Genomic DNA, 22612 nt, shown 5'->3' on the forward strand with positions numbered 1-22612 from the left:
AAAAACCTCTAAGGAGGAACACACCCCCACTTTTCTGAGGGGGTCCGTTCCACTTTCAAACGGCTGTTTCTGCTGGAAAATTCTTTCTCATTTACAGTCGGAATCTCCTTTCATGGAATTTGAATCCGTTGGTTCAGGTCCTATCCCTCCCGGAGCAAGCAGAGAGTGTGAAATAGATAGGTTCACCTTCAAATGTGAGCTTAATCCAATTTCTCCCCCGCAATTCTATCCTGGGGAATCTCCCACCCAGTTTATTGTGGCCCCGGGCTATCACTGGGAGAGTTCTGCAGCCACCATCCTCCATTTATCAGCATTGCGTGACTGCGCTCAAAACAGCCAGCTCCAGGAACCGCATATGCGATCGGGCGCTCTGCATAAATAAGTAAAGGCAAGTGTTTTCCGGGCCCCTCACTTTGCAGAGAATTGCTGCTTATCAAGGGAGAAGCAACGTAGCAAAGGACGTTGCAGGCATCCACTCCTCGCCCCATTTCTGGACTTTTATGCAAGCGAACTTAGCATCTTCTAATGCACGCTCCATCGTGGCTCTCGGGGGAGGAAATATGAAAAAGCAGGCATAAATTCTTTATGGCATACAGGAAACCGAGGCTCCGAAAGACACAGTGCTGGCCCAATGTTTACTTTCTTGCCATAGGCCTCAGCTCACCCCAGGTGAAGCGCTCCCTGTTGAATTTCTGTCTTCTGCACAGCTGTTCAAAGCCAGAGGGCAATTTCAGCAGCCGGGGCTCCAGCCTGACCTGTAAGCTGCTGTGTCCTTTGATGGGCCACGGGGAACAGACTGGCCGTGCTTCCTTGTTTAGTGGTCTGGCTAAGGCACTCTGTGCATGCTCAGAGGCACCCTTCACACATTTCCAGGGGCTGCCTGAGCCCGGCCAGGGGGGAACTTGATCAGCAGTTTATAAAAAGAGATGTGGTGCAAGAGAGAGTGAGAAAAGACTTTTCCTCCTGGGTCCTGCAGCACAAGAACCCAGAATCTAATTAATTAATGCTAAGCCCTTGTTTCTACCACTTGATAGGTTTATTTCCCCTATTTACAACCCCTGATGGTGCCTATAGGGTGCTCTCTCTCCCTCCCAGCCCCCCATCTCCTGTCTGGGTCCGGATCCCAATATGGTTTGCTTAGCACATCTCCTCTGAGATCACTGCCTGCCTCCGGAACAAATGCGCTCTTGCCAAATGCCAGGAAATTGGGATTGCCAACATTCGCTGGCCAATATCGATAATCTCTCCACACTAAATTAAATTTCACTCTGTTTTCGTTTTATGTTGCATGCATTATTTCGCAGAATCAGGGACCCCCGAGGGCCATCTAATGTTTGAAGTTTTATTCTGTTTTGAGTGTCCTGTTGAGAGCCACCCGGAGTGGCTGGGGAAAGCCAAGCCAGGTGGGCGGGGTATAAATAAATAAAATTATTATTATTATTATTATTATTATTATTATTATTATTATTATGCTGAACCTGTCACAATGCAGGAATCACGGCTAAGGAATCCCTGACCGATGACCTGTTTAAAGATCTCCAGTGAAGGAGAGCTGCTGGCTGTAATTGCCTTTGAGTTAACTTTTTGCAAGAAGGAAAGAAAGCCGACGAATGATTCTAATCAATAAAAAAAATATGAACGTTCACCGCTGCAAAAACAGGCGCCGACCGTCTCCCGTTTTTCTAGACTTTCGCGAGAGATTAGAGGCAGAGAGAAGAAGCGGGGGGGGGGAGCCCAGTTTTTTGGGGGGAGACAAGCTAGTGAAGCTGAGGCTCCAAGACTTTGGCCACCTCATGAGCAGAGAAGACTCCCTGGAAAAGACCCTGATGTTGGGAAAGATGGAGGGCACAAGGAGAAGGGGGCGACAGAGGGCGAGATGGTGGGACGGTGTTCTCGAAGCTACCAGCATGAGTCTGACCAAACTGCGGGAGGCAGTGGAAGACAGGAGGGCCTGGTGTGCTCTGGTCCAGGGGGTCACGAAGAGTCGGACACGACTAAACGACTAAACAACAACAACAACAAAGCTGTGTTCAAGAGAGCTGGTTTATTAAAGGAGATGGGAGTCACAGTCGCAGGCTTATCTGGGGTGAGGATCTGTGAGGGGGCGGGAGGAAGATGGGGAACAGCTGGGAACGTCTGGATGGAATGCAGTTCCCGCTGCCGTCCTGAGTCGTGGGTGGAGGCCCAAGGCCAGAGGCGAAGTGCGCTCTCTCTCTCTCTCTCTCTCTTTCTCTTTCTTTCTTTCTCTTTCTCTCTCTTCCCCACCAGAAGAGGCAGAGGGGAGGGTGGGAGGGCGCCTACAGGACCGAGGGCTGGAAGACAAAGGTGTGGGGAAAGAGAAACAGGCACCTGCGCAAAGAAAGAGGGGAGGGGAAGAAAGGAGAGAATCTGTGAGCCCAGGTGAGCGCATGTCTGCGCACATGTCTCAAAAAAGGGGCCCCACGTTATAGCCACCCCTTCCAGGGGGCAGGTCCATGTTTCAGGGAGTCTTCAGCTGGAGGGGACATACAGTAGGCCCCCTTTTCCATGGGTGCCCTCCTGCCTGCGGACACCATATTGTGCTCCCTCCCCAGCGCTTTGTTCTGAGGCATTGTGGGGAAATACGCTGCCCCGCTTCCACCAGCGGCCATGATTGCCACAGGATAGCCCGTTGCTTGCGCCAGAGACATCATGTATGCAAGTAGAAACAAGGGAACAACGAAACAGCCCACCCATCTCTAGAACTCGCCTCCCGTCTAGCGTTCCAGTCCTCCACCAACTGATGGCGGTCCCCAATTCAAAGGCAGCCATCTTGGGACGTACCTGCCATTTTGCCACCGCCTCCCCAAAGACCCTCTGATTTTGATTGATCAGGTTGATCTCCCACCCTTCTTCGAAGGAGAGCTGGCACGGCGTAACGGATCGAGTAACGGGTTCAAATCTCCACTCAGCCACAACCATAGCTGTCAACGTTTCCCTTTTTTAAAAGGAAAGTCCCTTATTCTGAATAGGATTCCTCGCAAGAAAAGGGAAAAGTTGACAGCTATGGCCACAATGGCCTTGGGCCAGTCACCGTCTCTTTAGCCTGACCTACCTCACAGGGTTGTTGTGTGATGAAATGGGGAGGAGGAAAACCATGTGCATAGAAGAGATCGTAAAGGTAAAGGTAAAGGGACCCCTGACCGGGGTTGCGGCACTCATCTCACTTTATTGGCCGGGTCATGTGGCCAGCATGACTAAGCTGCTTCTGGCAAACAAGAGCAGCGCATGGAAACGCCGTTTACCTTCCCGCTGGAGCGGTACCTATTTATCTACTTGCACTGGTGTGCTTTTGAACTGCTAGGTTGGCAGGAGCAGGAATCGAGCAACGGGAGCTCACCCCGTCGCAGGGATTCGAACCACCGACCTTCTGATCAGCAAACCCTAGGCTCTGTGGTTTAACCCACAGCACCACCCACATCCCTTATAATATAAATGTAAATGTAATATAAATGTAACAAATAAAATAAATGAGCTCATGTAGTTACTGTCTCATTCTCCACTCACTACAACCCTGCGAGGTAGCGTTCCTGGCTATAGGGGGGGATTTGAACCCAGGACACAGCCACCCCCCCGCTTGTTGAAATTCAAGTGCTTGGGCCCATTTTGACATTTCCCCGAATCTCATCTCTCAGCCCATCTGTGGATCAAAGCTTCCGCTGTCTTCTTCCTCCTGTCAACACCCTCCCACTCTCCCGTCAATCTCCATCTTTCCCATGTCTCCGTTATCTCCATCTGCTTCCTGCCCCCGCACACCCCCTTTCGGGAAACTCACATTAAGGTGCTGGACAGACCATGCCCATGGGGGAAAAGGTGCGCGTGGGTCTCACTGGGGCAGAGGGGAAGAGGACCTCTGTGTTGCCGGGGCGATGCCTTTGCTGCCATAGTATTCCACCACCTGTTTGGGGACCTCAGCCAGAACACACTTGGCCAGAGCGTTGGGTGGAGCCTAGACAAGGAAAAAATATATATTTTAAAATGCAGTCAAACCAACAATCTGTGCCTTGCTAGATAGGGCACACAACAGGGGCTGAAGCTCAGAGTTTTCCTGCAAATTTGCTACAGAGAACACAGCAGAGGTTATATTTTCTGAGAATCCGGAAAAATAATCTCTCAAAGGACCCATTGATGGCATTTTACCACTGTCCTGTGGAGAGTGTATTAACTTATGGTCTCCATGTGTGGTTTTGGGAGCTGCACGGCCAGGGAAAAAACAATGCTGTCCAGGGTTGTAAAGACTGCAGAGAGAATAATTGGGTGCACTCTTCCCACCTTGGATCAAATCTACGCTTCCAGGTGCCATAAGAAAGCGGCAGAGATAGCGCAGGATAGTGCACACCCCGGAAATGATCTCTTTCAGCTTCTACCTTCTGGAAGAAGGGACAGGGTTATAAAGACTAGGACTAGCCGCCCGAGAAACAGTTTTTATCCAAATGCGATTTTGGTTTTAAACGCAGTGTAAGGTAGTCTCTGTGGGAGTATATTGTATTTAATTATGGGGTATCAGAGTTTTTAGGGGGGCTAACCAGGCTGGGATAGCTGGGATAGCAGGCTTGTTGGTTTTTTAATGTCTGGTGTAGATTTTTTCAATTTTGTTGTTCTGTATGGCACAATGACAATAAAGATTATCATATCGTATTGAGAGACACTCCCACTGGACCCTGAGAGACAGAGGGCATAGCTATATATTTCCTCTCATCCTCTCTTTTATATCTGCACCCTGAAGTCTCCAGTGAGGCTCCCTCACCTTCTTGAATTCACGGAGCGGCACGAACTGGACGATGTCGCGGAAGGCCCGGCCCTCGTCGGACTCCAGCATCCCGCGGTCCCCATTGAGCTCTCGCATGTCAGAGAAGTCGGCGTTGCCGATGCCCACGATGATGATGGAGAGGGGAAGGCGGGAGGCCCGGACCACAGCGTCACACGCCTCGGGCATGTCGCTCACCACGCCGTCCGTCAGAATCAGCAGCACACGGTACTTCTGCGGAGAGGGAGAGGCGACGGGGTTGGACCCAGGCCCAAACTCAGCCAGAGCCTCCCCTGGGCTCCTTCCCTCTGCTCCAAATACAGTGGTACCTCAGGTTAAGAACTTGATTCGTTCCGGAGGTCCGTTATTAACCTGAAACTGTTCTTAACCTGAGGTACCACTTTAGCTAATGGGGCCTCCCGCTGCCACTGTGCCACCGCTGTGCCATTTCTGTTCTCATCCTGAAGCAAAGTTCTTAACCCGAGGTACTATTACTGGGTTAGCGGAGTCTGTAACCTGAAGTGTCTGTAACCTGAGGTACCACTGTAAAGGTAAAGGTAAAGAACCCCTGGACGGTTAAGTCCAGTCAAGGCCAATTATGGGGTTGCGGCGCTCATCTCGCTTTCAGGCTGAGGGAGCCGGCGTTTGTCCACAGACAGTTTTCCAGGTCATGTGGCCAGCAAGACTAAAACACTTCTGGCACAACGGGACACCGTGATGGAAGCCAGAGCACACGGAAACGCCGTTTACCTTCCTGCCACAGTGGTACCTATTTATCTACTTGCACTTTGACGTGCTTTCGAACTTCTAGGTTGGAAGGAGCTGGGACAGAGCAACAGGAGCTCAATCCGCCGCGGGGATTCGAACCGCCAACCTTCCGATCGGCAAGCCCAAGAGCCTCAGTGGTTTAGACCACAGCGCCACCCACATCCAATGCCCCGCCCCCCGGTGCATATTCATGTACCGTTGGCAGCCCTGTCTTCTCCTCCTCAGCTGCAGGAGCCGCCACCTTGTTGATGATGGGGGCGACGTTGGTTGGGCCATAGAGCTGGATCTGGGGCAGGCAGCGTTTATAGGCCTCAATCACACCGGCAATCCCTGAGGGGGACGAATGGACAGGAAATGCTCAGGTGACAGAAATGCTTCTATACCACAAAGGTGAGAACAGCCTGCTGGATGACGTCAATGCCCACTTAGTCCAGAATTCTGTTCTCATACAGTGGTACCTCGGGTTAAGTACTTAATTCGTTCCGGAGGTCCGTACTTAACCTGAAACTGATCTTAACCTGGAGCACCACTTTAGCTAATGGGGCCTCCTGCTGCTGCCATGTTGCCAGAGCACGATTTCTGTTCTTATCCTGAAGCAAAGTTCTTAACCTGAAGCACTATTTCTGGGTTAGCGGAGTCTGTAACCTGAAGCGCATGTAACCTGAGGTACCACTGTAGTGGCCAAACAGTGTTCAAAATTAACCAGGCACCAGGCGCATTATGCGTTTGGCGCAGGTCCCAGGCCCTCCAAATGTCCCTATTTTCCAAGGACAGTCTGAATTTACAGAAGCCGTCCCGGTTTCTGATCTGATCCCGGAATGTCCCGCTTTTCCTTATGACGTCCCTATTTTCATCGGAGAAAATTATAAGGCAGTTATCTGACCCCTGAGCCAAGGAGATTTGTAACTATACAACCTTTAGAAGACATCTGAAGGCAGCTCTGTAGAGGGAAAATTCTTTTAATATTTAATTATGTTTTTTATATATGTTGGAAGCCGCCCAGAGTGGCTGGGGCAACTGAGTCAGATGAATGGGCGTCAGGTTGGAAAAGGATGGCCTATCCTCACCCAAGTCTTTGCAACGAAGGCTCTATACACATGCTGTGTTTAAAAGACTCCCCACAAAGGACCTGGGAACATCCCTGTTTTATTTCTTAAGGCCTCTAGAGCTTTCTTCCGCTCCAGTGTCAATCCATTCCTTCACACACCCCGATCCCTCAAAAGCCCCAGGTTTTCAGTCTCAACCTCTGCCCTAATATATCCCCCTGTTGAGAAAGGCTATAGATCATCCTCCTTTCCTAAACGCATCTGATCTTCGTACTTTCACATTCCGGGTTGTCCGGCTCAAAGTTGATGGCGAAATCGTGAGACACCTAGGAAAAGACAAAGAAGGAGAAAAAGGTCAACGAGCAAGAACAGAAGAAGATGAATGACTCACCGCCAGCCCCGTCTAATCTGATCCCAGAATCCCCCAGGGTTTACCTCAAAGTCTGGAGGAATCCGTGCGCCGAAGCCAAACGCCGGGAACTGCTTGTCGCTGGAAGAGAAAAATCTGGGTCACTGAGGAACGAGCGGCACGGCTTCCTGCCCGTGTGCAGAGCGCAAACGTTACCTGTCATAGTCCTGGCAGATCTCGCCCACGGAAGACAAGGTCTTCAGGTATTCGTTGGGCTCCTTGGGGTTGATGAAGTGCAGGGAGTGTTCGCTTCGGGGGTCTCCGTTGGAGGCTGTGAAGTCGATGGCCACCTGGGCGAGTGAGAAAGCAGAGCGGGGGGGCACTGAGGTTACGGTGTCCTCTTACCAAAATCTGGGGTCGCACCCCGTTTCGCCAACAAGCTCGCTGGGGGAGGCTTGAGACGGTCACTCCCAAACCTACAATTTCCCTTACGTTACTTGATCAGAGAACAGCGCCCCAAAATCAGGAGAAGTGCAAAGAGTGCCAAGTTGTTGATTTGTGCAGCTCGGCTGCATTGCAAACGGACACACAGACCCTGCGCTCTGGTGAACATTGTGCACACACACTGCACACTCATTGAACGTAACTTGTGAAGGAACGCGTCTTACACCAAGGTAGATCTTCCCTAAAGTGTCTACTCCCTTTTGCCCTTCTGAGGTCTTCTGCCCACTAATTCTCTTTTTCTTTTCTTTTTAACATTATAAACGCATTTATATACATGTTTTCCAAAATGCAAACTAAAAGAAAAAAAGAAAAAGAAAAAAAATACTTTTCATAAACAATAATATTACCAAATTCATAATTCTCTTTTTCTTACCGTGAAGGAAATTTGTAAACCACCCATGATGTAATCCAGGAAGGTGTGAACTTTCTCCATCTGCAAAGGGGAAAGGAATACTGTCAGCCATTTTCAAATTCCCCCAATTTCTGGTGACTCCCCACTCACAACCCCTGAGGTTTGGTCAGCCTTCCCTAGGGACTCAGTGTGGCAGATCCTGCCCTGTGGAACTCCCTGCCAGTAGAAGTTTTGCAGGAACTGTCCTTGCCTTCTTTCAGGCATCTTCTGAAAAATATATTCTTTAGATGGGAGTGATGGAGCCCCAAAGGTCCAGCTCCCTTGCCCTGCCGGATGAAGCAATCCCCGGTTCTGCATTGAGGCTCCAGCAGCCGCCCACCCAAACAATAACCAGCAACTTGACTCATCCGTTCCTGAAAACAGAACCAACGTTTTAGGAAGAGGGCAAGGTTTGCAATTGCTGAGGTTCTCAAGAGCATCACCAAAGGCTTTAATCGCTTTGCACTAATTAAGCGCTCCCCAGCTTAAGAACTTCAAAGGCAATTGCCTGGTTTTGGGGGGGGGGGTTGTTTTCGAATGCTCAATATTCCCTAGACCACATCTTCTGCATGCAAAAATTGGTTGAGTGGAGTTGACCAAGGGTGGGTCTGACGGTCAAGAACAGGGGTCAGCAAACTTTTTCAGCAGGGAGCCAGTCCACTGTCCCTCAGACCTTGGGGGGGGGGGGCTGGACTATATTTTGGGGGGAATGAACAAATTCCTATGCCCCACAAATAACCCAGAGATGCATTTTAAATAAAAGGACACATTCTACTCATGTAAAAACACGCTGATTCCCAGACCGTCCGCGGGCCAGATTGAGAAGGCGATTGGGCCGGATCCAGCCCCCGGGCCTTAGTTTGCCTACCCATGGTCAAGAAGGTGATTTCTATGTTAAATTGTGTTATTAGTGTTATTGTGGTTTTTGTTTTTATGTGTTTTTTGTGGTTGTTGTTTGTATTGAAAAAATGATCAAATAATATATATATATTTTAAAAAGGTGGTTTCTTCATGTCTTGTAGAGGGAAGTGAGGGGCAGACGGCGCTCGCCCACCTGGAAAGGGAGCCCATCTAGGAGAAGGGGCAGTCCAGGACTTCCAGACACGCTGCCCAGGCTTGTGCCCCGGGGAGATCCCTTTGGGTTACTAAAACAGCGGTTTGACTTCACCCCCAAAGGCACACTCCATTGTCTCTCGAGACAGACAGACGCCAACAACAATTCCCTAGATTGTCTGTGCGACACAATAAGGACGACCTCCGGACTGCCGACTTACCTTGCACTGAGCGAGGACGATATACCCAGAGTTCTTGTAGTGCTTTTTCTTTTCTTGATATTTATGGTTAATACATTCCCACTTCACCTGCCGGGAGAGAAGGATACAGGGTTATCTGAGCACCACGTGATATCTGAAGGCAGCCCTCTTTAGGGAAGCTTTGAATGTTTAACAACTGTATTTTAATACTTTGTTGGAAGCCAACCAGAGTGGCTAGGGAAAACCAGCCAGATGGGTGGGGTATAAATAATAAACTATTATTATTATTATTATTATTATTATTATTATTATTATTATTATACAGACCACCAGAGTCAAAGGAGAGCTTTGCTGGATCCAACCAGGGGCTCACAGAGGCCACCGCTCTGCTCCTCGAGCTGGCAAAGCAGACAGAATATAATAATAATAATAATAATAATAATAATAATAATAATAATAATAATAATAATAAATTATTTATACCCTCCCATCTGGCTGTGTCTCCCCAGCCACTCTGGGTGGCTCCCAATCAAATGTAGAATAATGTAGAATAATGCATGAATCCTGCCCACAGCCGTTCCTGGGTGGGCTCGAACCGCCAGCCTTCTGGTTAACAGCCAGACGCATTGACCCATTGTGCCAAAGGAGGGAACAGATGCTTCCGGCGCACTCCAGAACCATGCAGAATGAAAGGGGCGGAGCAACCACCACGACTCTGGCCTTTGCACAGTAATATCCCAGCCGTACAGAAGGCAGGTGTTTGCGCACCTACACGCCAACCAGTCTCTCTCCTCCAAACCACGGTTTCGATCGAACTCTGTTGCGTGCCTTTGCATCGTTCCCTCCCAAAAAAAATGCACACTTTCCAGGATTATTGGGGGCAAGGAGAAATGGACTGGGAAGATCCCTGCGGTCAAAGATTCCTGGATTCCGGCATTCGCCAGTGCAGGTGTTATGTGGGAATGTTCAGGGATATATTGACTGATTATATCCTTATCCAACTTGTGTTAATAAGTTCCCAATATCAGCAGAGTAAAACATTCCCCTTTATTTTAGGTTTGCAACGGCAGCGTGAGCTCAGGCTTGCTTAAGCCTCTATAATAATCACTCTGGTAATTTCCCCTTTAAAAAGGTAAAGGTACCCCTGCCCGTACGGGCCAGTCTTGACAGACTCTGGGGTTGTGCGCCCATCTCACTCAAGAGGCCGGGAGCCAGCGCTGTCCGCAGACACTTCCAGGTCACGTGGCCAGCGTGACGAAGCTGCTCTGGCGAGCCAGAGCCGCACACGGAAACGCCGTTTACCTTCCCGCTGGTAAGCGGTCCCTATTTATCTACTTGCACCCGAAGGTGCTTTCAAACTGCTAGGTTGGCAGGCGCTGGGACCGAACAACGGGAGTGCACCCCGCCGCGGGGATTTGAACCGCCGACCTTTCGATCAGCAAGTCCTAGGCGCTGAGGCTTTAACCCACAGCGCCACCCGCGTCCCCTTTATTCCCTCTTAAAATAGAAGACACGACACAGTCCTTTACATAAGTATAAAAAGAGTTTACTTACATTCTGTTCACATCAGATCCCAGAAGGCAGACTTAAACTTAGTGCTATAGTAATATACATTTGGATTCTATCTTATAAGAAGATAGTCCCTTTCTCCTCTCTTGGCTGGGAGCCAAGAGGGCATCTTTAGCTTAGCAGATGTTGCTTCTTCGAAGCATGTGGTGAAAGAGAGAGAGAGATGGCTGCCCTGCCCTGTGCTTTTGTCAGTACCTGCACAGGTGAGGCCACACCCACCTCTAGTCACATGTGGAGGAAGTCTGTCCCAGGAAGTTTACCCGCTGGCTGGACAAACATCCCTCCCCATGTCTAAACATGAATGTTGTAATTGACTGCTCTTGTGTTTCACATCCCACATGTTAGACTTCAAGGCTTAAACCCACAGTTGGCTGGCCTTCTTGGGACAGGGGACCCCATTCAGCCACAGCTCACCTGGCGCATATCAGCGGTGGGCGTGCCCCAAAGTGGGCGTGGCCTCCCTCTCGCACAGGACACGCCCCCTCCCATAACTAAGGGGTCGTCACTGAATTCCGTTTTTATGCAAGGCCTGTCCTCGCTCTTCTCCACTTTCCTCACTACCCCGGGGCATCCCGGCTGACCGTTCAAACTACCTCATCCCCTGAGGAAGCCTGAAGCATCTCCTGGAAAGTGGTGCTGAACTCGCCGATGTAGTCGTGCTTCCCGCTGGAGTCATGGTCGTAGATGATGCACTAGGAGGAGAGGAGGAGAAAGCAGGTGAGAGGTTGGGAACGGGGAACGGGCGCCCTGGGGATACCTGCTCCTGGGGTTTGTCTGCCCCCCACCAAAAAAATAATAATGCAACAAACAAGTTCAAGTCCCATCAGCATGGTGGGAAATCCGGATGTGAGACCCAGAATGATTGAAACTGTCTGTTCCAATTGCCTGTGGCTTCTAATCCCAGAAGAAAAGGTTTCCGCAATACAGTTGTACCTCGGGTTACAGACGCTTCAGGTTACAGACTCTGTTAACCCAGAAATAGGACCTCGGGTTAAGAACTTTACTTCAGGATAAGAACAGAAATCATGCTCCGGCGGAGCGGCGGCAGCAGGAGGCCCTATTAGCTAAAGTGGTGCTTCAGGTTAAGAACAGTTTCAGGTTAAGAACGGACCTCCGGAACGAATTAAGTTCTTAACCCGAGGTACCACTGTACTGACAGAATGAGAACATGTTAATTTAATTTTAATTTTAATTGGATGGTCTTTGCTCAGCCAGGCTTACGCAAACATTCCTAAGCATATGGACTTAAGTTCAATGGGTTCTAATCCCCTGGGGATGTGTGCTTAAGATGGGGGGAAGAAGAAGAAGAAGAAGGAGGAGGAGGAGGAGGAGGAGGAGGAGGAGGAGGAGAAGGAGAAGAAGAGTTTTATTTATACCTGTCCCATCACCTGAAATCATGACTGCTACACACAGAAACATGCACACACAGAGAGAGTCCAGCCATTATTTATTATTATTATAACTTATTATTATTTATTAAATTTATATGCTTCACTTCATCAAAATATCCCAGGGTGGTATACAACGCCATGCCACCTTATAGCCTAGGCTTGCCATAAATTGGGAAAATTCCTGACAAGTCCTGGTTTTCGGGCCTAGAACTGGCATCAAGGAGGAATTGGCAAAATGTCAGGGAAAACCCGAATGCATGGTTTCCCAAAAAAAGCTTGACAGGTGTCAGGAATTTTACTTTTTGAAATATGCCACCCCTATTACATCCCTATATAAATATAAGAAAAATAAAAATAACATTATTTTTACCCTGGGTGCCTGGGTCCTAATGTGCCCCTGTTTCCCCATAGGTCCTTGACCCCCTGCCCTAACCCCGGCCCCCACCCCTTTGACTCACCCGGATGCTTTTCCCCGGGTCGCAGCTGCACAGGGACTGCAGGGAGACACGGAAAGGTTGCCATCGGGGGCTCAGGTTGTTCTTTACCACCTGGTGCATGATGGGAAGGGAAATGCACAAAAATCAAGTAGACCCACAAACTGGTACCAAAGTCGTTCCTGCCCTCCTGTCACTCACATCGCACAACTTCCTTTCCCCAAAATGGATCTCTACTCCTGCCCAGGCCAGCATAAAGCGACGGGGACTTTTTGGTGGCTGCACCGAAATTCCAGGATACCCTTCACAGAGAGTTCTGTCGAGCCAGCCTTGCCAGGGTGTTTTGGTTTGGACCTTGAGACTCTTATCTTACATGAAGCGGCTTGTTTAAGTACTGTATCTGCTGCCTTCTCATCTGGCTGGGTGATTGTCATGAACATTTTGAATGTGCCAAATTGCTTCTAGACTTTATTGTTGTACACCGTATCTGCAAAACTGGCACTGTTACAAGCCCCCAAAATACTGTATTTACGCAGATGTAATGCACACCTTTTTTTCGGCCAAATTACAATGCATAATTTAAGGTGCGCATTAGATTCGATGCCACATTTGCATTCGCCAGCAAATACTTTTTTGGTTTCAAGGTTCTGAAAATTGAGGCATGCATTAGATGCAATGGCGCCTTAAAGGTAAAGGTACCCTTGCCCGTACGGGCCAGTCTTGACAGACACTAGCGTTGTGCGCCCATCTCACTCAAGAGGCCGGGGGCCAGCGCTGTCCGGAGACACTTCGGGTCACGTGGCCAGCGTGACATCGCTGCTCTGGCGAGCCAGAGCCGCACACGGAAACGCCGTTTACCTTCCCGCTGGTAAGCGGTCCCTATTTATCTACTTGCACCCGGGGGTGCTTTCGAACTGCTAGGTTGGCAGGCGCTGGGACCGAAAGACGGGAGCGCACCCCGCCGCAGGGATTCGAACCGCCGACCTTTCGATCGGCAAGCCCTAGGCGCTGAGGCTTTTACCCACAGCGCCGCCCGCGTCCCTATGCAATGGCGCCTTACACTCGAGTAAATAAGGTACTTGTTCTGCAGTTGCAAGAAATCAACCTTTTCGTGTGCTGGAATGAGCACTATGAAACTCACTGCTTATTGATATCAAGCAGGGGCCTTCACAGTATTTTTTAGAAACATTTTTGCCTAGGCAAGCCTAACCAGACACATAGATGTTAAGTTTCAATCCCTTTTGTTTGTTTATTTATTTCGTATACTGCCCTTCACCGGTAGATCTCAGGGCTGTTCACAGCATTAAAAAAACAAGATTAAAACACCGTTTGCTGTTCATTTTAAATTATCTCTCTATGTGTTGTTAACTGTTTTTGATCGAAACCGCTAATATTTCTTGTAAACTGCTTAAGAGGTTTGCGTACAATCAAGAGGTACATGGATTTTGTTAAGTAAAAGAAAATAAATACCAGTACTTGGGTGAAAATCATTGTGGGGAAACTGCGGACAAACTCAGAAAATATAAACCAGCACCATCAGTAACAACAACCTTAGCCGCGTTGCTGCTGCTGCTATTGTTTTGCAAATGTTTGCCAACTTACCATATTTTTTGCTCTATAAGACTCACTTTTTCCCTCCTAAAAAGTAAGGGGAAATGTGTGTGCGTCTTATGGAGCGAATGCAGGCTGCACAGTTATCCCAGAAGCCAGAACAGCAAGAGGGATTGCTGCTTTCGCTGCACAGCGATCCCTCTTGCTGTTCTGGCTTCTGAGATTCAGATTTTTTCCCCCTTGTTTTCCTCCTCCAAAAACTAGGTGCGTCTTATGGTCTGGTGCGTCTTACAGAGCGAAAAATACGGTACTTAAGAAGGCTACTGTCAAGTCAGAGTAAACTACACTGAACTAGATGGACCAAAACAGTCTGGGTTTAGGGTGGGGCAACTTCCTGTGTCCCTAATCTTATATATTCCCATACTTAAAAGGGGACGGAGGCAAAGCTATGTGTGGATCAGCTCAGCGGCTGTGTCTCCGCGGCAGATTGCGTGGGAAAAGAAATTCTGATTCAGAGGTTCCAGGCAGCTGGTGTCTTTGGCAAAGACTCTGTTTATGCCAATGCAACTGGTTAAAATGGATCCATTAGCCTTCAACGGTTTGACCACCCAAACATCCGAACATCTTTTCCCGCTGCCTGACAGCATCTCCTCCTCATGGTCCTATCACACACACCCTGCCTTCAAAACAAAAAAAATTCCTTCCAGTAGCACCTTAAAGACCAACTAAGTTAGTTCTTGGTATGAGCTTTCGTGTGCATGCACACTTCTTCAGATACCGTGCCTTCAAGTCATTCTTCTCCACCTTACGTGCAATTTCATCTTCCCAGTCCATGGATGATCGGAAGATGATGATTGCAGTATTATAGGGTTGACATACATCCAGATATTTTTAGATTGTCCGGGATTCAAGTGGCGGAATTAGGGGGGGGCGGATTTCAAAAAAATCAGGTTTTTTGCCAACAGAAGCAGGAAGTGCCTTTTGGGGAGTTATTTTCCAAAAAAAAAATAAAGCTCAACAACTTCTTTGTGTTCGGATTTCCACTTCTTGAAATACACACACACACTCAATGGTTAAGGCAAAGGACCCCTGGACGGTTAAGCCCAGTTAAAGGCGACTATGGGTTTGCGGCGCTCATCTCGCTTTCAGGCCGAGGGAGCCAGTGTCCACAGACAGTTTTCCGGGTCATGTGGCCAGCAGGACTAAACTGCTACTGGCGCATGGAGGACCTTGATGAGTGCCAGAGTGCATGGAAACGCCGTTTACCTTCCCGCCACAGTGGTACCTATTTATCTACTTGCACTGGCATGCTTTCGAACTGCTAGGTTGGCAGGAGCTGGGGCAGAGCAATGGGAGCTCACCCTGTCGCAGGGATTCGAACTGCCGGCCTTCAGATCAGCAAGCCCAAGAGGTTCAGTGGCTTAGACTACAGCGCCACCCACGTCCCTATATATATAAACACACACACACCCCGTGCCTTTTCTCCTGACAGGGACTCAAGGCGGCTTAAAGATAAAACAAGAACAGCTAAAGATATTGGCAGGGGGCACTAAAAATGATTAAGCATTAATAGAATTAAAACTGCATATACAGCACACAACCAGCCCCCTCATTAAAAGCAGCCAGTTCCTAAAACTCCCCCTTAGTCCTCTGCCGCTAAGCACGCCATGCAGCCCATAATAGCTCACCTCTGTCCTCCAGACCAGGTGTTCTTTCTCGTTGCTGTTGACCTTATAGATCTCCAGGAAAGGATCGGATTTGCTGAAGAAATCCTACAAGGGTCAGGGAGAGGGTTCAATCATCTGAATGCTATGGGGCAAGGCAGAGCTGAGGTTCAGCTAGGGATGGGGGGCTTAATCAGTCAATTTCAGTTTCCATCAGCTTCTCATTTTCCCAGTCTTACATTCATTTCTCCAGATTTCCACATCAGCTTTCTTTCTTTCTTTTTTAAGTCTTTATTTAAAAAATTTTTTGAAAGTACAAACGAAAAATGAAACGAAGGAAAGCAGATGTAGAGGCTGAGTCATTAACATAACCATCTTAAGACAGCTCGATAACGAGGCATACTGATAATCTTAACTATTTCTTTCTCCTTTATGTTTTCTTTACAGTGTTTCAAGAATTAGCTCAAAAGATCCATGGTCTAGCATACATCAAGGGCTTATTTAAATCAGTAAACACATCAATTCAGCTTGTGATTTTTTAAAAAGTGTCCTTGCGAACATTCACCAGGATTTTAGTATGACTTTATGCAAATATACCTAAGAGGCGACCAAATCTCCCCCTTTCTCCACTTCCACATCTAGAAATGTATGATTGATGAGATAATCCTTTCTACTGGACCAACCCCAAACACCTCAGAAATGTTGCCAGTTTTCAGGTTCCACAGAGCTCTGCTCTGTGTGATCTGCCTTGTGGCTGCAGTCAGCCAGTTCAGCTCAGCAGTGATGTCAGCTTGTGGAAACTAGCCAGGGCTGCATACCTAGCCTAGCATCCCATCCTCATCGCCAGTGAAGTCTAGGTGGGTTCCCACGAGGCAAGACACAGTGATAACGGCAAGAACCTTTATTGAACTACATTACTGGGAAACAGAGGCAAAGCAACTGCTTATATACATTTCTGAAAGCCTGGGCCACTCCCACTCCCAACGTGATTGGCTGTCTAAACTTCCACACTGCGAATCATGACTCAAGAGTCCAAGGGCCAATGGCAGAGGCCCAAATCCTGAAATGTTCTGCGATTTGACGTCATGTATCCAATCAGAACATGAGAGCTCAGAATCCTTAGTCCAGACTCTAGCTCAGGCAAACACAGAATACATTCCTCAAAGCGAAGAAGAGTTCTGTGGAACTCGAAAAACCACTTTTTTTTTTGTTGCAAGGCTGCTTTTTACCTACCTTGTCGTCCAGCTCCTGCCCATGAAATTCCAGTTGCACAAACTCATTGGTTCTGGAGACTTCCTCTGCTTCAATCTGCGGTGATACAAGTCCCAGGTGGATAAACATCTCCAAGCCTTCATTCTGTTTTCTTGAACACAGGCCTTCTGACTACCATAAAAAAAACTTGCAGCGTGCCAAATGCCCCCCCCAAACCCCTGGCACTGGCCCTGTTCCCCCTCCCCATAGACTGTGCTTAAATATAGGAGAGTCACCGTATACCCATGTTCAAAAACTGAGCGGCTGACCTTTAGTCAGTCATTATCTTTCAGATAACCTACCTTGCAGGGGTGTTGTAAAGGAGGGAAATGAGGGAGGGGGGAGCCATGATCTCCTTGGGGAAAGGCAGGCCATCAGCGTAATGCAAAACAAACAAGCACACCATGAGCAGGCTATCTTGGCTCCTGAAATCAGAGCAGGTGATTCCAGAAGCCTCGTGTAAGTAAGCCAAGCTGCAGAGGTGGGTGGAAATTGAGGTTATGGCCACGCAGCCAGGGCAAAAACTCCTTCGGACTTCAAGGCACCAGATTCACCCAACTCATTTATAGTCCTATGTTCCATTCCTGCCCATATTGACAAACGACAGCTGAATTAATGTGCACGCCACTTAATGCCAAGACAGGTGAACAGTTTCCATGTTTAAAAACCAATCTGACAAGCATTCAACGCCCAGGATTTATTTTATGTTGTGGGGAGGCAGGACACCCCCCTGTCATTATCCTCTGTCCGGCTCCGTCAAGCAGATTTGGAACGAAATGTCTCAACAACAGTTCTTTTAAATCACTTTCTTTTGCTCTCAAGCGCTCTGAAGAATCTGTCAAAATCTTTCCACAATTTCTACTTTTAGTTGAGTGTTTTTATTTACTTACTTGATCTAGGGGGCCAGCTACCCTCCTGCCCCCTGACTACGCTCACCCCTGACCATTAGGTCCAGTCGTGGCCGACTCCGGGGTTGCGGTGCTCATCTCGCTTTATTGGCCGAGGGAGCCGGCATACAGCTTCCGGGTCATGTGGCCAGCATGACTAAGCCACTTCTGGTGAACCAGAGCAGCGCACGGAAACGGCGTTTACCTTCCCACCGGAGCGGTACCTATTTATCTACTTGTACTTCGTGCTTTCGAACTGCTAGGTTGGCAGGAGCAGGGACCGAGCAACGGGAGCTCACCCTGTCACGGGGATTCAAACCACCGACCTTCTGATCAGCAAGTCCTAGGCTCTGTGGTTTAACCCACAGCGCCACCTGCGTCCCTCTGACTACGCCTGGGACACCCATAATTAAAATACGCAGTAAAGAAAACCCATCGAAACATTAAAATATATAGTTTAAATGTGCAATAGATAAACTGGAGGGACTTGCACCGGTGAAGCCGGTGTCTGAGGGGACGAGAGGCGATGCGAATGTTCTGCCTGGCGACTGCAGATGTGCTGGCCAGACCCACAGTAGGAAGTGCAACCCTCCTGGTGTGCTGGAACTAGGAAGTTTAGCTCCCTGGGCCTCCTGAGGGGAGAGAAACTGCTGTAGCTAAAGGGTAGAACCTCTGCCTTGAATGCAGGGGGTCCCGGCTTCGAAAACCAACAGCATCTGCAAGCAGGGCTGGGACAGACTCCTGCAAAAATCCTGCTGTCACGTCAGTGTGTCCAACATTGAGCTAAATGGTCTGGTGGTCTGGTTCTGGATAAAGCAGGTTCCTGCGTTGGGAACTGCCTACTTTCAGTTGCACTGGCTCCCGGTGGAGTATCGGGTCAGGTTTAAGGTGCTGGTTTTGACCTTTAAAGCCCTTTGTGGCTTACAGCCCTCGTATTTACGGGACCGCCTCTCCTGGTATGCCCCGCAGAGGACCTTAAAGTCCACGAGTAATCATAGTTTAGAGGTCCCAGGCCCTAAGGAAGTCAGATTATCCTCCACCAGGGCCAGGGCCTTCTCAGTGATGGCTCCGACCTGGTGGAATGCTCTGTCCCATGAGACCAGGGCCTTGCAGGATTTAACCTCCTGTAAGACAGAGCTATTCCGTCTGGCTTTCAATTTGAACTTAGCCTGATCTTTTATTCCTCTTCCTCCCCCCCTTTTATAAAGATTACCCACTCTGGGATCCCACAGCTAATTCTCCCCTGGTCTCCTCACTGGCCCAGATAGGACTAATTTAGCCAGCTAGCCCTGGTGATCATCTAATGTTTATTGGATGGATTTCCCCCCTAAATTGATTTTTGATTTCTGAGTTTATTGTTACTTATGTTTTATACTGTATTTTATGCTGTTTTTTGTTGCATCGATTAAGTGTTTTAAATTTGTTGTTAGCCGCCCTGAGCCTGGTTTTTTTGAACTGGGAAGGGCGGGGTATAAATAAATTATTATTATTATTATTATTATTATTATTAAAAAAAAACAGCTCCTTGGAAAAGCAAGGGCAAGGCTTTGCATTCATCATTCGGCACTTCCCGAGTGTTCTGGTCCAATCTCTTTTGCGACACCCCTGCAAGGTGGTCCAGTCTGGTAAACATACGCCACACCTTAAGTGAAGCCCTGCCCCTTTCTGACAGCAAAACCTGATTGACAGTGGAACGGTCTCCCTCTCTGCTGCCTTGGAGGTTGGGTGGCCGTCTGCCATTCCTGCACTGTTGTGATTTCTGCATTGCAAGACTACATGAATCTTGGGATCACTTCGAACTCTACAAACCTGTGATTCTATCATTCTAACCCCAGGGGACTCCAGGTAGCCAATTGCACTCTGTGCATGCTCAGGAGCGCTCTTGCGACCCGCAGATTCCGGGGCTGACGTTTAGACACGGAAAAGAGGCTCCCTCCAGGCTCTTTGTCTGTCTGCCTGTCCTTTGAGTGTCTTTGTCCTTCCTTGTCCCTCAACAGGCTCTCCCATCCTCTCCTCCCATCCACACACCCCGACCGACCGATTTTTGTACCGTGATGGTTGACTTCTCCACAATCTCTCCACTTGTCAGCTGCAGCTCCTTTGTGACCTTGGTATGGGAGACAATCTGGGGAGCCGGCAGTTGAGTCACAGGCAGGCAGGCGGGCGAGGAAGGAGGGAAGAAGGGCAGAGAATTAACTGTGCTTCCGAGGAAGGAAGAGAGGGACATATTTATTTGCCGATTTGCTTGTTTAAAATGTATACACCGCTAGGCCAAAGCGGTTTAGGGAAAAAGATAAAAACCATACAATCAGGAAATATTCATAATGCGTGAAAACATCGAAGTTAAAAACACTAAACAAATTAAAATCCACATCAGCTGATGAAGAGAAGGGCAGAAAGAGAGAGGGAAGGAAGGACGGTAGAAGGAAAGAGAAAGAGAAAGAGAAAGAGAAAGAGAAAGAGAAAGAGAAAGAGAAAGAGAAAAGGAAGGAAGGAAGGAAGGAAGGAAGGAAGGAAGGAAGGAAGGAAGGAAGGAGATGAGAAAGGAAAGGAGGGAGAATAAAGAATGAAAAGGAAGGTGGAAAGACTCTTCCTGTCCCAAATTACAGGGGTTTCCAGACTGTTTTCAGGTGAGACTTGGATTGTATACCAACAAATTCAGCTTGTAGAATTAATATTGGTTAATATTAGTATTAATATCCCGCCATCGGACTTCTTGCAGTAACAAAAGTGATGGGACAATGCATTGGAAACTGTGGGATTAATGAATAGCTGGCATCATCTGACGTTCCCACAAATGTCGCACAAGCAAATCTGAATGAACGCTCAATAAACAGGTCCACAAACGAGCACATGCATATGGCAAGAGAACTTGCCCAGGGTTCAGAGCCTAGCATAGGATTTAGCTCCCTGGAAATCTCCACTTTCCTTTTAAAGTCATCCAACAAATTTCTTGTCCTCATGAGTGGCTAGCACACTGCACTTCATCCGGGGCCTAAGGGCAGTTGTTATTATTGTTATTTATTAAATCTGCCACCCATACAGGGACGCGGGTGGCGCTGTGGATTAAACCACAGAGCCTAGGACTTGCCAATCTGAAGGTTGGCGGTTCGAATCCCCGCCACGGGGTGAGCTCCCGTTGCTCAGTCCCTGCTCCTGCCAACCTAGCAGTTGCAAAGCACGTCAAAGTGCAAGTAGATAAATAGGTACCGCTCTGGCGGGAAGGTAAACGCCGTTTCCGTGCGCTGCTCTGGTTCACCAGAAGCGGCTTAGTCATGCTGGCCACATGACCCGGCTCCCTCGGCCAATAAAGCAAGATGAGCGCCGCCACCCCAGAGTCGGCCATGACTGGACCTAATGGTCAGGGGTCCCTTTACCTTTACCTTATGCCACCCATCATCTGCAAATCTCAGAGCGGTTCATGAAAATACAAGCCACATTTCCAAGAAGAGTTTAAATATGCAGAAAGCTTTCTGGGTTTACTCTAGGAAATCAGCTGGACATTACATTAGCTGCCCCCCAAAAAACGTTTAAACTATTTAGAAGGAAGTCAGCAAGGTCAAGCTTTAGGCATCATAAATCCAGCAGGAATCCTTTATCCAAAGGCTTGGGGAGACCAGAAACCTAATAGATTAGATTTTAGTAAGGGAAGTATTGGAACACTTAAATATTGTTCGGCTAACAGCCAAGGGAGGGAGAGGAGTTTAGTATATATAAGTAGAACTAGTAACTGATTATACAGAAAGGGAATTGGGAATTTCAGAACAGGAAATAGATTATCTGTGTATAGCAAGGAATGGATCGTCTGTGTTTAGCAACCGAAGGAAAAGCGGAAAGCTTTAAACGAAACGGAAAACAAGTCAAACACCCGTTGAAGCCTCTGTTCCAACATATCGGACACTATTTCGATCATTTATTCTAGCTCCAAAATAGTGAAATGATTTAAATTTTACACACGTTTTGAAAACCAACTCTTTAACTATTGGTGTTCTCAAAACCTCGGGCACGTAGATTGTGCCTCGGCTGCACGAAACGACGCTGCCTATTTAAAAGCGAAGCAAGAATACCACATGGCGAAACTTGAAAGCCTCGTTATCGCCGCATTTGGTTGCCGGAGCCAGCAAAGCCCACGAGTTTCCCGAGTGCTGCCTCCCCCCGGCAGATGACATCGCTGCTCCTGCTGTCCCTTCCCCAACCACCCAACCACAACCCTTTGGAGAAATCCTAATAAATTTACGTTTGGGCCTCTATTTCCCAAAAATACAGTGAGAGAAAGGTTTACCCCCCACACGGGGTCAAACCAGCCTTACCTGGCCTAAGGTGCACTCGATGGTGCCCAGAAGGACCCCCGTTTCAGACCCCACGTCTTCGGCGCTCTCTCCATCGGCGTCGAAGACGTCAAACCTCAGGATCTGCATCTCTTCAAAGAAGTAGTCCAGGGCAAATACGTGACCAAAGACGGGGTTTCGGGAGCCACGGAGGACCTCGGAGCGCCCCACCTGGGAGGAGAGGCAGAAAGGGGGAAGGAGGGAGTTTCGGGAGGAGGTTTTGCCGCGGGTTGGACTAGATGAGCTCTGGGGGTGCCCTTCCAACTCTGCCTTTCTATGCTCCTTTGATTCTACGAGGCTGAGCACTAAAGGAAGCAGGTTTCTTATAAAATGGACCTTCAGGCCAGGCTCCTGCCAATCCGGGGCTTTTCCAATGTGTTGGACTACAAATCCCATCAGCCTCAGATTGGCAGAGGCTGACATAGGGCTTATCCCCCTCTTTCCTTTTGTCCCGCTGACGC

The 22612-nt window shown here is 48.5% G+C and overlaps 1 protein-coding gene across 1 annotated transcript in view; it reads right to left on the minus strand.

Moving 5' to 3' along the window:
- Nucleotides 1–2025: 2025 nt before the first annotated feature.
- CPNE6 (copine 6) overlaps nucleotides 2026–22612 on the minus strand; it is a 30663-nt gene continuing 10076 nt past the window's right edge. Inside the window, exons 3-17 of the mRNA XM_028703427.2 lie at nucleotides 22134–22322; nucleotides 19874–19948; nucleotides 16919–16993; nucleotides 15710–15793; nucleotides 12495–12584; nucleotides 11239–11337; nucleotides 9098–9184; nucleotides 7806–7865; nucleotides 7145–7278; nucleotides 7015–7069; nucleotides 6854–6905; nucleotides 5730–5863; nucleotides 4766–4999; nucleotides 3794–3967; nucleotides 2026–2349 (exon numbers count right to left, since the gene is read on the minus strand). Of these exons, the coding sequence (XP_028559260.2) occupies nucleotides 3845–3967; nucleotides 4766–4999; nucleotides 5730–5863; nucleotides 6854–6905; nucleotides 7015–7069; nucleotides 7145–7278; nucleotides 7806–7865; nucleotides 9098–9184; nucleotides 11239–11337; nucleotides 12495–12584; nucleotides 15710–15793; nucleotides 16919–16993; nucleotides 19874–19948; nucleotides 22134–22322 (1491 nt within the window). The 3' untranslated portion in view covers nucleotides 2026–2349; nucleotides 3794–3844. The remainder of the gene's footprint in view (nucleotides 2350–3793; nucleotides 3968–4765; nucleotides 5000–5729; nucleotides 5864–6853; nucleotides 6906–7014; nucleotides 7070–7144; nucleotides 7279–7805; nucleotides 7866–9097; nucleotides 9185–11238; nucleotides 11338–12494; nucleotides 12585–15709; nucleotides 15794–16918; nucleotides 16994–19873; nucleotides 19949–22133; nucleotides 22323–22612) is intronic.

The sequence above is a fragment of the Podarcis muralis genome, chromosome 13, assembly GCF_964188315.1.
Source record: "Podarcis muralis chromosome 13, rPodMur119.hap1.1, whole genome shotgun sequence".
Classification (NCBI taxonomy): domain Eukaryota; kingdom Metazoa; phylum Chordata; class Lepidosauria; order Squamata; family Lacertidae; genus Podarcis; species Podarcis muralis.